Consider the following 17,129-nt stretch of genomic DNA (forward strand, 5'->3'; position numbering starts at 1 on the left):
TCCTCCTGAAAAGATATCAATCTTGTTTTAACAAATCCTGCTCTGTGAAGCTTTAAATCAGCCACATCCCATACAAATGTAAATTGTGCTTCACGTCAGTCTGATAAAATCAGTCTGAAGCATTAGCTCACATTTGGCGGAGCGTCTGGCCTGAGCCCTGTGTTGATTTTATCACACCGGTTGCTGTGGCAGCGGCCGTCCTGATCCTTCCACTTCCCCGGGGCAAAGGCTGTCGGGGTCAGACAGAGGTTCGGGTCAAGCAAGCAGGTTAAACACCTTGTCAGGGATTAGCAGGCCATGAGGGAGGTGGAGGAAGTCTTCATTGGCTAACTTCTCTCTCTGCAGCCCACTGAACCACCTCCAGGACACACACATGCTATCTACCACAGCCATGCACACACACATCACATTTACTCTGCCTTTGTTAGGCCGATACAAAGACCTGGCACAGTGAGTGCTCAGATAAGCCCATCTCTGTCTGCAACAAGGCGGACGTCACAGAGGTAGGAGAGCATGTCTAATTGAGACATTACTGCGAGCCACGCAAAGGTGGAAACAACAGCAAACATGACTTTTTAAAAGAATTTCAATCATATTTGGACTTTTGTTCTTCTGCCACAAAACAATGAAAGCTGAGCCAGAATAAAACCTGTCTGAACCGTCAAACACGGTTAACCTGTGAACCGCAGCAAACAATGCATATTTACACAAGACAAACAGAAGACTTCTTAATCTAATTGATGAATTTATTTTAAATTACAGTTTAATAGCAACAAAAAAACCCAGAAAATAAATGGCTCAAGCCACTGATAATTTCAGGCCCTCAAATGAGAATTTACTCCTTTGTTGCCATGTGTAAATTAAATATTTTGAGTGTTTGCTGATCGGACAACAGTTCGTAGCCTTTTACAGATTATCTACAATTTATCAAATTATCTAAAAACATAGCTAATGGTTGACAGCCTTGCTAGCACCACAATGACATCTTTTACCATGAACACCATGCTAGCATGCTAAAAACCTGCTAACTATGAAATGCAATTCTGCATTCAGTTGCAGTTTTCTGTAAATATTTATATTTCTTCTAGATCTATCCATCCATGTATCTATCCCAAAATAACGTACAAACTGAAATTCATACCAGCTGACAAAGCAAAAGTCACCAGTGGGATTGCAGTTCATCCTGAGGAGAACATGAATCTCGGTATCGAAACTCATCAGAACCTGTGAAATAGCTGTGGAGACATTTAAATGAAACTCTAAAATATCAATCTCATGATGGTATTAGAAGAAAGGTCTGGGGATTACCACAATCAGCAGAACACACCAGCTGGGGACCATGAATACATGTATGTAAGTTCATGGAAATCCTTGAAATAGTTGTTGAGAAGTTTGACTAAACATTTCAATTTTCAAACACACGGTGGTGCTAGAAAAAAATTAAACCGTTACCACAGTCAGTAGGGTATATTGTCTGGACACCATGAATGTCTGTACCAAAATTCAAGTCAATCTGTTGAGTAGTTGATTTACTAAAAATAGTTATGTGACACTGAAAGAAAAGTTAGACTTATACTAGAGTCATTGGGGTAGACTGTCTGGGGGCTATGAATGTCTATACCAAAAAAATCAAATAATTGTTGAGGCTTCTGACTGAAAACATGAAATTTCCACCTCATAGTGACACTAGAAGAAAAGCGAGGCTATTACCAAAGTCAGTACGGTATATCATCTGAGAACCATGAATGTCTGTCAAAATTCACAGCAAGTCATAGTCCAAACCAAAGTGGTGGACCAACCAAGCAACATGGCACACCTAGCCTGGCTAAAAACATTTCACATAGTAATCTTTCCATGACTTCAAAGAAGTCATGGAAAGTCATGGAAAGATTACTTCCATGACTTCATGACTTTTCCATGACTTCAAAGAAGTCATGGAAAAAAAATCACTGGACCGCCCTTGTTTTCTTCAATGTCTTCTTCGTTTCAATGCCTGGTAACACTGAAGGTACATTACCTGAAGAACACAATCAACACGACAATAGGGATCTAAATTAAACACAGCTGCCATATTTACTAAACAATAAGTTACCCTCCAAAAAAAACCACAGCCTTTTCAACTCCGGAAGGGACGAGCCTCGCTTCTTATAGCCCAGCTGTCTAGCGTAGTCAGGTGGTAACAAAGAGCGTAACACAAAGCTGAATTAAAGAGTGACGGACTGTAATTCATTTTAAAAAGAAGGTGTACATAATAAATAAAACAAAAAGTGAGGGAGTTAAATGCAAAAATGGGTGCTACAGAAATAAAAGAACATAACATAACCAAAAGCAAACTTCTGTCAACTAACTGTCACCTGGGCCACTCAGCTTCTCCTATGAGCTGCCACTGCAAAACTGAAAGTCCCCCTGGCACTTTGGTATGAGGAGATTGCTTGTCTGAACCAGTCCTTCAGCTCCTCAGGCTGTAGGTGGGCACAACTACAGAGGTGGGATGGACAAACAAAGGGATTCGCCAGGCTGCTCGCAGGTGATCACGATAAAAGCAAAGAGGAGGAGCAGCGCAATGGCCCAAATGCTAAACAATGCCACTGATTACTTTATTTCCTGTTTGACATCTTTAAGCTTCATTGTATTCCCAGAGTATATAAGAGGCCATTTCATGTCATCAGCAGCACTGCACATGCAAAGGCCTAGAGTAGTTTCCTGCTTACGTTCAAGCCGTAGCACAACTCAGAAGTTGTCAGCTCTCACATAATGCCTAAAACTAAAGAATTATGTGAAGCCACAAAGGCAGCCATCTTGACACTGCTGGAAATTGGCATGAGTGAGAGACAGGTAGCGAAGAAACTGAAGATCTCCAAGACAGCCGTTCACTACACCAAGAAAAAACAAGCCCAACATGGTTCTACCAAACTGCTAGCTGGTCGCGGAAGGAAGCGTCTTTCTACCCCACGAGATGACCGTGCACTCATCCGTTCCTGTGTCAGGAATCGTCGTCAGACCTCCAGGGACCTTAAAAATGAGTGGGAACTGTCCAGAAATGTGACTTGTTCTGCAAGGACAGTTCGAAACCGACTTCTTGAAGCTGGTCTGAAGTCACACAGAGCACGGAAGAAGCCCTTCATCAATGAAAGGCAGAGGAAAGCCCGGTTACTCTTTGCTGGGGATCACAAGGATTGGACTGTTGATGATTGGACTAAGGTTCTCTTCAGTGATGAATCCAGTTTTCAGTTGATGTCCACTTCAGCCAACTTACTGGTTAGGAGGAAGCCTGGAGAAGCCTTCAAACCAGACTGTCTTGCCCCTACATTAAAACATGGGGGTGGATCAGTGACCGTCTGGGGTTGTTTCAGTCTGGGTGGAACAGGGCAAATGCACCTGTGTGAAGGGCGAATGAACCAGGTCAGGTACAGGACTACTCTTGAAAACAGTCTTCTTCCATCAGCTGGAAAACTCTTTCCTGCCTCCAATGACTGGATTTTCCAACAAGACAATGACCCTTGTCACACAGCAAGGTCAGTTAAAGCCTGGATGGAGAACCAGAACATTAGAACCATGCCTTGGCCTGCTCAATCACCAGATCTAAATCCAATTGAAAACTTGTGGAAAATCATCAAACGCAAAATGGAAAACCACAAGCCCAAAAACAAAGCAAATCTGTTTGAATTAGTGCAACAGGAATGGGCTGCTGTGACAGCAGAACAATGTCAGAAGCTGGTGGAGAGCATGCCAAGACGCATGGCTGCAGTCATCAAAAACAATGGTTATGCAATCAAGTACTAACTCCTGTGTGGATCATGTGACTAAAACAGACAGAAAAGAAAACATGGAATCCTAAAAGCTGTTTTTGGCAGAACAATGCCATAGCTAATGATGGAAGAACTGAAGTGTTTTGGTTATTATCAAGAAAAACATAGAAAATGTCTGATATCAGCTCTTACATTAAACTCTTATGAGCTAGTTTTGTTGTTATCATTATATTTGTCCAAACAAATGTACCTTTAGTTGTACCAGGCAATAAAATGAACAAGAAATTGAAGATAACAAGAGTGGTCTAATCATTTTTTTCCATGACTGTATATCAAAAATAACTGTTAGTAGTAGCTCTTGCTGTATGTGAGTGTTACCTGTGTCAGGTGAAGGGCTGCCTGACAAGTCTGACGGTTCATCCAGAGACAAACAGGAAGCTGACAGAGGAGCGATAGCCTCCAGTTCATCAAACACACAAGACTGAGTGCAGCTGAACTCTGAGCAGTGTGACGCTGCAGATCGTCCTGCAACAACACAGAGTGGGCGTTATTGTTATGGTGATGATGATGAAGATTAAATGTTTTCTAAATGACACATGTGGGCACAGTGGTTGTTGCACTAGAAAATAAAAAAACACAGTAAAGAAAATGTGACTGTTAAATGAGGACACTGCATTGGGGGACATATTATGTTATGATCATATTACGGTGATTCAGTCTTAGATTTTCTCAGTCAAGACCGACTGACTTGTCAGAGAGAAAAGAAAAAAATCTATTTTCACCTTGAACCACTAATAAACTGATTTGAAGATCAATACTACTCTCATTTCTGTCTGTTAGGGAAATATTAAGCTTCAGCCCAGAGACAGTTAGCTTGGCTCGCCAGCATGGCACAATTAGCCATAAAACTGTAACAGCTGGCATTTGTCATTTTGTGCACAATGAACACAGAAGATGCAATGCATAACTGATGAACTTTTGAGGTGCTGGTGGACACATCGGATCGAGCCAGGTCAGCCGTGTCACCCCGCTACGACTGTTGAAACTAAACTGCCGTATAAGAAGCTACAGCTAGGAGCTAACATCTCCTACAGCTAGGAGCTAATATCTCCTACAGCTAGGAGCTAACATCTCCTATAGCTAGGAGCTAACATCCGCTACAGCTAGGAGCTAACATCTCCTATAGCTAGGAGCTAATATCTCCTACAGCTAAGAGCTAAAATCTCCTACAGCTAGGAGCTAATATCTCCTACAGCTAGTAGCTAACATCTCATACAGCTAGCAGCTAACATCCCCTACAGCTAGGAGCTAATATCTCCTACAGCTAGGAGCTAACATCTCCTATAGCTAGGAGCTAATATCTCCTACAGCTAAGAGCTAACATCTCCTATAGCAAGCAGCTAGCATCTCCTACAGCTAGGCGCTAACATCTCCTACAGGTAGGAGCTAACATCTCCTACAGCTAGGAGCTAATATCTCCTACAGCTAGGAGCTAACATCTCCTACAGCTAGGAGCTAACATGTCCTACAGCTAGGAGCTAACATCTCCTAGCTGTAGCTTCAAATGGACATCATATGAAATGGTTAAAAAAAAGCAATATTTTTGGATGTTCTTGTAAAAGAAATGGAAAATCGGGTAAGATGGAATAACAATATTTACTCTTGTTAAACTTCTTACTTCTTGTCTATAGCTAACATGAATGAACAAAAGTGACTGTTAGTGCTATGCTAAGTTTAGCTTACAAATTAAGAGAAAATTCAACACAACATATTTCAGCGTTGCGACACTGAAATATAATTAATTATTTAAAATAATGTGTAAATGAGGAAATTATTTGACTTGGAATACAATTAAAAAGATAATTTATAAACCTTATCCAGCACTATTTTCAAAACCATACACAGAAAAATATACTATGAGACCTACTTCACAATGCAGTAAAAAAGTACTTACAGTATAGTAGCATAATAATTATATTTTGTAATATTTTAAAAACTTAGATGAAAGAATGAAAGGATCCATGCAAATAATAAATTCAATTTCTTATCTAGAGCTCAGCAAGTAGGTTTTTCCAAACATGTCAAACTATTTCAAACTATGAATTATATGTTTGGTAGAATTGTTTGTTTTGAAAAACCTAAAAACCTGATAATCACAAAAACTACATTAGTATCATTAAATTAGTAATAAAGTATTATCAGTATTTTGTATTTTGAGTTTTAATGGATAACTAATGGGAATAGCACAGAAGCTAAAGACAAAAACACTCCTGGACGACATTTTTCAGACTGTATCTCGTCCATAATGGCTGAATGTTGTCATCGGATCAGTTAACGCCCGTCCCTTCAAGGCGTTTCACTCTAAGACACGGACACCTCCCAACACAAATGCAGGACGTGCACGAGTGCAGCCCCTCAGGTGAGGCATGACGGTCTAACGACAGAGTTACAGTCAGACCTCGGGCCAAAAGCAGTTTCATCTCAGCCTCGATAAACACAGAGCAAGAAAAGCTGCCCTAAAGCTCTAATTACCACAGACCTCACTCAGAGCAGTGCTAAAAACTGTCAAACTAATTGCCTATCTCCTCTCAGACCATCAAAACAAAACTGTTTCACTCTGCCTGGTTTAAAAATCAGGGGATTAGCGAGTGAAACTGTTGCACTGGGTGGTGTGTTTTGTCGTCGCCCTGAAAGAGGCTTGTTGAGGCTTTTCTCACATTAGAAATGCAGAACAGCTTGGCCCAGACAAAAGGATAATATATACAGAGGCTCCAAAGGAAAAGGCAAACTCAACTCCTCTGCCCACATGGACGAGTATAAATGTACACATGAAGCCACCCTCGCGCAGTCAAGTATGTGAACGACGACGTGCACACACCGCCGCACCATTGTGCACTTGAGCGGCTCGGCGCTCTACTCACGGAGACAATGGAGGGACTTGACTTGACACTTCAAAGCATATTGCTGCTGTCAACTCGGCTGTCATTCTCAGCCGACGAGGGCTGCGGAGAGTCGGAGTGAGTTTTTCGGGGAGGTTAAGGGTGGCGGCGGAGGGGTCAGTGGGTTTGATTTGACAGAGCTGGAGAAAGACAACGCCTCCTCTGTGTGCCGGCGGCCCTCTTTTCCTGGTCTCAGTGCCAGGCTGAAAGGCCCCGAGTGGAGAGGCCAGGCCGGGCCAGGACAGTGCCTGGCCTCTTTGTCGGGGACAGTTAAACTCTGGAGATGTTGCTCAAAACGGGTCAGTTTGAGGTCACTCTGTGCGCCGTTGGTGATCTGAGAAAGCCATGCTCAGGGTCACAAAGGGCTGAGAGAGATGAGGAGAGTCTCTGCTGCTGTATGAGGGATCAAACTGGGGTTGTAAGGCTGGATTTGCTGCTTCAGATAAAAAACACCTCATCTGCTACTAACTACTAGATGTGGTGTAGTGTAGTACTCTTTGGGTACGATGCGCTAAAAGAAAAAGATGATATAATTATGGCAAATGCTACTAGACTGAAGACCAGAGTTAGAACATATGCATAAAATACATAACTAGAAAAGCATTCAGAGAGCGCAGTCCTCCGCCAAGGCTGCTCGGTTGATGCATCATTTCCGACGGATGAAATCTTTATTAAAAAATGACCTTGCGCTGAGCACAGGCATGTGTTATGCATGTGCATGTTATGTATGGATACCGAATTGCGTGTAAATTACTCTTATAAAAGTCTGTTGATCAGTTCATCACTTTTGGCAAGCCTTTGTTTTGCTAGTGCTAAAATAACTGTTCCCTCAATGCTTTTATTTTGTTCACCATTCCAGCAGCACAGGAAGTGTTTATCTAAGAAGCGGTTTCTTGACATGACGAAGATGCTGCCAAAAAGTCCGAAAATTCACGTGAAGATGAAAGAAAACGGTTCCACGCTGTTGCTGTCTAGCAAAGGATGTGTCTGAACTTAGAAGCAGCTGGAATGGAGACAAGCTCTGATGGTGTTTCCTGAAGATAGGAGTGAAGGACAGAAAGGTGAAATTGTGTTCAAAATAAGGCTGACGGCTGAACGTAAATAAAGGCTTTGTGAAACATCAGGAGCTTCACCATTGTCTGGCTGGGGTTTGCTACATCATGTGACCTAAATATGTAGCAGGACTCAGAAACACCCCACATTTAAATCATTTGTTCCTTTTATGATTTCCAACTGATAAATCACAGTCAATTTGTAGTAGGATCGCAATTATGTGATCATTAGCAGGTAACTGAAACAGTGTTCATGTCATGGTTACAGCGACGCCGGGCCGGCAGTTATAAGTGGCAATGGGAAATCCTTAACAAATCCGTGGATCCAGACTATAAGCCGCATCACTGCCAAAATCTAATCACTTGGCCCTTGTGTCATTTCTGACCTTCTCTGAAAATTTCATCCAAATCTGTTAGTCAGTTTTTGAGTAATGTTTCATGCAGACATGCAGACAGACAGACAGACAGACAGACACTTTAGGTGTCTTCTAAACTGGTCTATTATGGGATGGCTACACCATTAGCCGTTAGCAGTACTGTCTTAGCTAATGTTAGCTCTGGTGCTAACAGCAACATGTTTTACATTGAGGTGATAATGTCGGCTTGAAGTGATGCAGTGATCTGAAAACTCTTTGTTGCAGAATTTGCAAACAACCAGGCTTTTATCCAAACTGACATCAGGGAGATTTTTAAAAGAAAACTTTCCTCCCAACAAGCACAATGAGTCTCATCTTCCTTCACTGTTCACCAAACCTCCTTGTGTGCTGATGTCACTCCTGTGTATCTTCTTCACTGCAGACCATAGACCGTACACTGCAGACAGACTTTAGGTTCATTACCGCCACCTGTTGTGCTGGAGTGTTTATCAGTGTGCCACAAATTATGGAACTGAGAAAGGCGCGATTAAATGCGTTAATTTATTTAACGCGTTATTTCTTCTGTAATTACTTAATCGAAATTAACACGTTAAAGTCCCAGCCCTAATTATAATAATATGTATGAAGTCTATCACAGAATAATAAGAGTAAGATGTGGAGCAAAAGTTTGCACGTCTGGGCATGTTCTCTGTAAAAGATGACCTAATGATAACCTAATGTCTTCTGTAAAGTGATCTACGGGTGAAATAAGATAAACTGACATCATGATCTGACCAACAGATTTAGAAAAGTATAATGGTGTCCTATAGTCATGGAAAAATGACCAACACTCAGCATAAAGATGGTGCACGGCTCAGTAACTCCAGCTCTTCTTGGGGTGTTATCACTGCTAAGAATTACTGTCACTGTGTTTGGAAGAAAATTGGAGTTAACTGACCCAAGTTGTCCATTGTTAACCCTCCTGTTGTCCTCATTTACAGGCACCAAAAAACACGGCTTCCTTGTCTGAAAAAAATCCAAAAATTCAGCAAAAAAATTCCCCAAATTTCAGAAAATTTGCAAAACCTTCAGGAAGAAAATTCTAATAATTCCTTAAAAGTTTCTCTTAAAAGTTTTATTTTAAAAAAATCCCCTAAATTTGGCAAGAAAATTCTTGTAAATATTTTCAAAAAAATGAGTAAAAATCTTCCCAAAAATCCTAAAAATATCTAAAGTGATTCCATATATATCAGTAAAAGTTATAATATTTTCTTTAAGAACATTCAGAAAAAAATCTCTGGATTTTTGTTGATTTTTTTTGTGAATGTTCTTAAGAAACATTTTTAACATTTCTTTTTTTCTACCAAAAAATGTTCAAAGATTTCCCAAAAATGTTGAAAATGTGGACATCAGAAGTTTCACTGTGAAAATACATTTTCTTTCCACATTTTCAAACTTTAAAACAGGTCAATTTTGACCCGCAGGACGACACGAGGGTTAATATCAATTTATACATAAAGTTTATGGACAAACTTTGGTGGTTTTCATCTATTTGTAGAGGTGCACATATTCCTAAACTATAAGAGAGCGTGGTCCATCATAACTAACCGAAGTTATGTCTACACCTAGAAGAATACAACCGAAGTTTTAATAAACTGGAATTATCTTCTAAGCCTTACACGCTACCACGCTGAGGCCACATTGAACCTGAACTGCCTCCATCTGCGGTGAGATAAATGAACCAGTGACACTCGCCCTGTGTCTGCCGTGAAGAGAACAGCGTGCTCCGATACAGAACCAGCCCCCCTGCAGCACAGCGCCACACAGAGAACAGTACATGTCTCTGATAGACAGGAGAAAATCCCTACACAATTTCCACATTGTTTGCTTTCTTTCATAAAGTTCCTGGAGAAGTCAGATGTCAGTGGCCTCATCCTTTATCCCCATTGGGAACGGTAAATTAGTGGCCGCAGGAAAGCCATGGAGGTATTCTATTGTGGCAGTCCTCTGTGTTTTTGCCGTCAGCTAGCGGTGGTCAGCGTGGATTTATGACCATCGGCTACACGTCTCCCTCTCAGAGCCTGGAGAATAGTGAAGGCATGGGGGAGCTGAGGCTGAGAGGCACGGAACACGAGGTAGGGACCCCGACTTCTATTGTTGGGGCCCCACGCCTTTGAACAGGGAATCAAACGGTACCAGCTTTTCATCAAAGGCCCTCCTTTCTATTGCTGATTTAGAGGAAAAAGAAAAGCTTTCTGCGTTATTTATTATGTGGTGGGAGGAGGTGGGGAAAAACAGGCTGACAGCAATGCTATGACAACGTGTTGACGGGGGCTGGAGCATCTGAACGCCTCGCTGTTGCAGCAGGCTTTGATTTCTATGTCTGGCCCTGATCTCTTTGTCTCCGGGTGGATGTCCAGCCATGCTCAGAACAATCAGAACCCTAAGAAAGTGGGCAGGAGGAGGCTGTGAACGGCCCATATGTGGCCGGCAGAGCTCATTTCTCACCTCTGGCAGGGGAGATGGGAGGCAGGACGGGCCAGCGGTAAGGCTCCAGCCGAGACGCCGGACGAGAAGGGGTCACCTTTGCTGCTGACCCCGAGTGGGGAGTGGTCCTCTGTGGACTCGGACAGGAAGACCAAGTGGCGGAGCGAAAAGCCGGCGTAGCACGACCTCGATCGGAGTCCAAGGACGGGTTGAGATCAGGACCAACAGATGGATCGAGGTGGAGGTTTTCTGCTGTTTTCGTGCTTCTCCTGCTGCTACTCGGAGGTTTATCTGAATTCAGATGGAAACTTGCTGCTTGGCGAGGAGAGAGGGGTTTGGTTTGGCCAAACAGCGGCTCGTAGAGCAGAGATTTGGTGCTGCTAAAGGACTGATGAAGGTTGGATCCTGCTGGAGAAGTCAGAGGTAACGGCATCGTTGGGGAAGGCTGAAGTGGGGACAAACGAGCGCTGCCCTCTGGATCCAAGTCCAGGATATCTGCTGTAAAAAGACAGAAGAAAATTTAATTAATTCAACACACTGTTCCCTACCTGGAATCACACAATCTGGAGTGTAAGCCGCAGCCATGGGAAAGTTATTTTCTATTGTCTCATTTCAAATATCCAACTAGCTATGCTCTTCTCACTTCATCAACAGCGACTGCTTTAGTAAAAATGAGCAAAAAAATAAAACTAAAAAGAAAAAAGCATATATATATATACATATACATATACATATACATATACATATATATATATATATATATATATACATATACATATACATATACATATACATATACATATATATATATATATATATATATATGCTTTTTTCTTTTTAGTTTTATTTTTTTGCTAATTTTTTTCTAAATTTCGGTATATATACCGAAATATAGAAAAAAATTAGCAAAAAATTAGCAAAAATACATCAGTTTTATTTTTTCCTATTTTAAATATATATACTTTATCATATATATCTATTTTATATATATATACATACATATATATACACACACACACACACACATATATAAACTGATGTATTTTTGCAACAGTGGGTTTTACAGGGTTAAAGCAAATATATTTGAGTTACGGGTTTCTGAAGACATCACAATAAACTGTCAACTTGTAAAAGGATTTTTTTCCCTTTAATTGATTAAACGAATTGGTCAAATTGTAGTCAAAGTGTAATTTGTTGGCATCCTTCTGTTCATATGAAGGCGGCTCACTGGTAGAATCAAAGTTTTACCAGTGGTTTTATCACTCAGGACGCTGCTCCTGCCACTAGAGAGGTCGGTGCTTCGGCTGAATAAACTGGAAGGTGGACGACTTAAATCTGACAGAGATCCCTGTGAGAGTGAGGTTGGAGATGCTGAGAGCGTCGATCCAGCAGGTCTGATGTTCAGATCCACGTCTGGCTCCACCACAGCAGGCTGCAGCAGCTTTTCCCTGACAGGAACTTCATCTTTTTGATGCTCGGGATGAGGAGGAGGCAGGCAGGAGGGAGTTGATGGAGCAATGTTTGTCTGGCTTTGCTGTCCTTCAGCGTCAGGCTGAGGTGTGTTGGGTTGGGGAGGTGTTGGATTAATGGTGGATGGAGGTGGAGTAGCAGGAAGCCGGAGACGAGGAACAGCAACAGCAGAACGCCTTCCTGTGATCAGACCAGCATTCTGCACACCACTGGTTCTTCTATCAGGACCAAGATGGAAGCGTCCTTTAATAAAAACAAAACATTTCTTTCAGGTTTATTTCACTCAAAGAGTCTCTCTTCCCTTTTCTGCAAAGGTCAACATGATGCAGATCTTTAAAATGTCCAAGGTCTGCTGCTGACATTTTCATTCCCACTTTGCTCAGTCCTGAGGAACACTTGTCTCCCTGCTGAGTGGCTCAGCCTGTGAACAAAGGCAGCCAGAAATCGCCCCACTGGAGCAGCTGCCAGTTTCCCAACTCAATATTCACTGTAGTAATCAGACCTGAGGGCAGCAGAGCACACATGATCACACTGCAGCCGGCCACACAGTTACAGGTGTTAAAAACTGCAAACAGCACTGCTTGGTTTTTATAGTTTCATAGTTTTATAGTATTGTGCAGCAAGTTTGTCAGAGGATATACTAACCTTTAATGTTAATGTTACTAACCTGCCTGTCCTGTATTTTTGTTATTTCTGTTGTTGCATGTAAGCTGCTGAACACTAGAATTTACCTCAGGATTAATAAAGTATCTATTCATCCATCCATCCATACTCAGTCTATCTATCTATCTATAGTCTATCATCCATCCATAGTCAGTTTATCTATCTATCTATCTATCTATCTATAGTCTATCGATCATCCATCCATCATATTTTTCAGAGGATTGTGATCATTTGTGTTATTTCTAGATCTCTATAGCCCTGACACTCGGTCAGAGGTCTAAAGTCACTCTCTGCAGAAGACAAGCTTCTCTGTTTTGACATAAAAAAAAGAAGAAGAGAAGAAAGACAGCAGAAAAATTAAATGAGATTAACATTATGAAAAGTTTGCAATATATACTAAACAAAAAGCTTCAAACTTCAGCTGAAATAACTCAATAAACATAAGAGATATGAAAAAGTTGACCTGGACCATTTTTAATGTTTGAGTAACGTTTTCATTGCACAGTATGATGATGCAGGAGCTGTCAACTGTAAAAACTAAAATAAAAATGAGACAAAAAAACACAAAACTGAGACACAAAATGACAAAATCAAGACACAAAATGACAAAAACAAGACACAAAACATGGAGCAGGTCATGTGATCTGGAATCAACACACTTCCTTGAGAGGTGTTTCTATAATGGGGAACTCAGTTTAAAGTGACACAATTTGTTATTTTCCATATAAAATTTGATATATTGCCAAAAACGAAATATCTGTCATGATTATCTGAACTTAATAAAAAGAACACAATCAAAGCTATTTCTGAATAAACTCATTTTATTATTGTTTAGCTCATTAGAAGGTGGTTGTTATTAAATTCAGACTGTTATTTAGTTGATATTTTAGTCATATCCAGTCATTTTTTATTAATAAGTGATTGTTTCCATAATAAATAATTATGGAATTTGTAAAGGCATGATCATAATGATCATAAAAACATTAGTTTTTTTTTTTTTACTTTTAATAAAAAGGTATGCAGGACATATCCCATGGACTTCAAAAGTCCCTCAGTTATATGTTGACCCTGGACAATTTTTATCATTTAGGACAGATTTCATGTTATTCTGGACTAATTTTCTGTAATTATGGATTATTTTCAAGTCACTATGAACAATTTTTGAGTCCTTTTGGACAAGTTTTATGTCGGCTTGGATCTTTTCTCGTCATTTTGGATCATTTTTGTGTCTTTGGGATAATTTTCAAGTCATTTAGGACAAATTTCATGTCATTCTGGACTAATTTTCTGGAAGTATGGATCATTTTCAAGTCATTTTAGACAATTTTCGAGTCATCTCAACTTAATAAAAAGAACACAATCAAACCTATTTCTGAATCAGCTCATCTTATTATTGTTTAGCTAATTAGAAGGTGGTTGTTATTAAATTCAGGCGGTTATTTAGTTGACATTTTAGTGATATCCAGTCATTTTTTATTAATAAGTGATTGTTTACATAATAAATAATTATGGAATTTGTAAAGACATGATCATAATGACATTTTTAATAAAAATATATATCCCATGGACTTCAAAAGCCCCTCATTTATATATTGACCCACATCTGTTGTGTTTCCTACCACAATTATTATCTCTCCTTCTCCAGCTCTTATTTCCACGTTTCCTTTAATCCCTCGAACATTCGCTTCCACAAACTTCAAATCCGCCCATTTCCTCTCTCCCTCCTCCTATTTTTTTGTTGACCACCGTGTGTGTGTGTGTGTGTGTGTGTGTGTGTGTGTGGCTGCTGTAGGGGTGAAGGGGTGGAGGGTGTCAGACAATCTGCTCTTGTTTCCTGGGGGTCTGCTGCCAAGAAGAGTCAGCACAGGGGGATAAAGAGAACACACTGGAGAGCACATTTCTGCACTGCCTCCTCTTTCACTGCCCTGCCACTGCCATCTGTTGTACACACACACACACAAGTGTACGCGAGCTGGTGCGTGTGTGTGTGTGTGTGTGTGTGTGTGTGTGTGTGTGCTGATGTGCATATGAATGACATGTGTCAGAGCAAAGCCACGGCGTCGGGCGCAGCACGTTTCTTCAGGGAGGAGGGTTCAGGACGATTGTGAGGGAGACGACCACCATATGGTAGAATAATTAGTGTTAGACCCCGGTGCTGAGAAATGCCCCCCTCCTCGGCTCTGCACACACACGCACACAGACACACAGACACACACCCTTACACACACACACACACACACACACACACACACACACACACACACACACAACAAAGCCGTGCCCTGCTGCGGGGCTGAGGTGTGCGCCGGGACAAAAATGCCTTCACATCACATCAGAAGCCGGGCTCTGAAAGGAGCGGCACCAGGCCTTTCTCTAACTCCAGACGACCACCAGGAGGGCGGCGCTCTGGGGCACTTCCTCGCCCAGAGCAGAGAGGTGAGACTTAACCCAGGGGTGTCAAACTCATCTTAGTTCAGGTTCCACATTCAGCCCAATCTGATCTCCAGTGACCAGTAAAATCACAGCACAATAACCTATAAATAACCACAATTCCTAATGTCTCCGTTGTTTGTGACAAAAAAATTACAAAGCGACAAAAAAATGGATAAATGACACAAGTGCGACAAAAAAAACTCACAATCACAAAAACAACACAAACAACGAACAAAGTGAAACACAAAGTGACAAAAATATGACAAAAACACAAGCGAGACAAAAATAAGAAACAAACTGACAAAAAATAAGACAAAAAAAACAACAAAAACAAGACAAAATATTACAAAAATGAGACACAAAATGACAAAAGAACAATCTAGTATTTTACTTTATGATCAAAGCAACTTGTCATGGTCTAGAAATTAGTTTAAATTTATAATTTTACTAATTTCCAATCTGCAGTTAATGTCTTCTCTGTAATTTTTACGCTTTGAGGGCCAGATTGGACCTTCTGGAGGACCGCTTTTGGCCCACGGGCCGCATGTTGGACACCCCGACTTAATCAAACACAACTGCAGAGAGAGATTAAGAGCTAACAACAAGCCCGGTGGCCTCCACCTCCACCGCTCAGGAGGGGAAGAAAAGGCGAGAAAGGCTGTTAATGAGCAGAAACGTGGCGTTAAAGGAGCCGGTGAACTCCCCCTGTGGTGGCTGCCAGGGTGTGAAAGCACCAGCTGGTTTTTTGATCAGACTCACCTGCCAACATGTGGGTCTTCGGGGCAGCTACAGCAGGTGGATTCTGCTCCTTCCCCTGAGATGGAAGCTGTTGAACAGACTTGGAGCTCAGGTAACGAGGAGGAATCAAGGCTTCAGGACGAGCTTTCATGTGAGACAGGAAGCGAGGACACAGAGAGGGACGATGAGCCGGACGATCATGGACCTGCAGGAGGAAACAAAGAGAAATATTTTACGTTAGGTGCAAGATAAAAGCAGACGTGACCTATTTTTTAGCATCAAATGCTCTATTTGTCCTGGTATGGATTTTGTCAAAAAAAAAAAAAAAATACTGAAAAAAACTGCAAAAAGTAAACATACAGTAAACAAACTCACAATAAAAAAACTAGATAAATTTTTTTCAAATAGAAAAACACAATAAACATATCACAAAAATAAACATATAATAATGCATAATTTATTTTTATTTTTATATATATATATATATATATATATATATATATATATATATATATATATATATATATATATATATAAATTAATTAGAATTTATTATAAATTCTAAGAAAAAATATACAAAATTTTTATAAATTATAATTAATTAATTAATATATATATATACACATACATATCTACATACATATATCAGAAAAAGAATGTATGGAAAGCACTAATTATGAAAAAAATAGGAAAATATATTTTAAAAACAAAATTAATTGATTAATTTAAAAAATACATATGATAATTAAAAACACAGAATAAGCTAACATTTTAGAAACAAAATTGTTATTATTAATTATTAAAAATAACAAATTTAAAGTAAATTAAAAGTGAATATAAATAATATAAATAAATTACATCTTATCAAATAAAATAAAAACTTGAATAAAAGTGAAAAAAGATTTTAAAAATTACATATGATAAAGACAATAAAGAATACAATACAATACAATAAAGAATAATTAAGCCAATAATCAATAAAACTTACAACAAAATAATTCTAAACACATTTTTTAAATTTAAAAAATACAATAAATATATAAGCCAAAAATATATGACAAGTAGTAATTGTGAAAGAAAAAAAAACAGGAAAAAAACTTTAAAAATAAAATTGTTATTATTATTACTTATTGAAAATGGTAAATGAAAAGTAAATGAAAAGTTAAAAAAATACAATAAATAATGTAAATAAATTACATCTTATCAAATGAAATAAAAAAATTAACAAGTGAAAAAAATATT

At 39.8% G+C, this 17,129-nt stretch overlaps 1 protein-coding gene across 1 annotated transcript in view; it reads right to left on the bottom strand.

Annotated features, from left to right (window-relative positions):
• The window catches only part of LOC118469314 (uncharacterized), an 88,248-nt gene that overhangs the window by 56,327 nt on the left and 14,792 nt on the right, over positions 1-17,129 (bottom strand). Inside the window, exons 3-6 of the mRNA XM_055006610.1 lie at positions 15,909-16,092; positions 11,832-12,296; positions 10,605-11,081; positions 4,128-4,274 (exon numbers count right to left, since the gene is read on the bottom strand). Of these exons, the coding sequence (XP_054862585.1) occupies positions 4,128-4,274; positions 10,605-11,081; positions 11,832-12,296; positions 15,909-16,092 (1,273 nt within the window). The remainder of the gene's footprint in view (positions 1-4,127; positions 4,275-10,604; positions 11,082-11,831; positions 12,297-15,908; positions 16,093-17,129) is intronic.

The sequence above is a fragment of the Amphiprion ocellaris genome, chromosome 21, assembly GCF_022539595.1.
Source record: "Amphiprion ocellaris isolate individual 3 ecotype Okinawa chromosome 21, ASM2253959v1, whole genome shotgun sequence".
NCBI classification, from domain to species: domain Eukaryota; kingdom Metazoa; phylum Chordata; class Actinopteri; family Pomacentridae; genus Amphiprion; species Amphiprion ocellaris.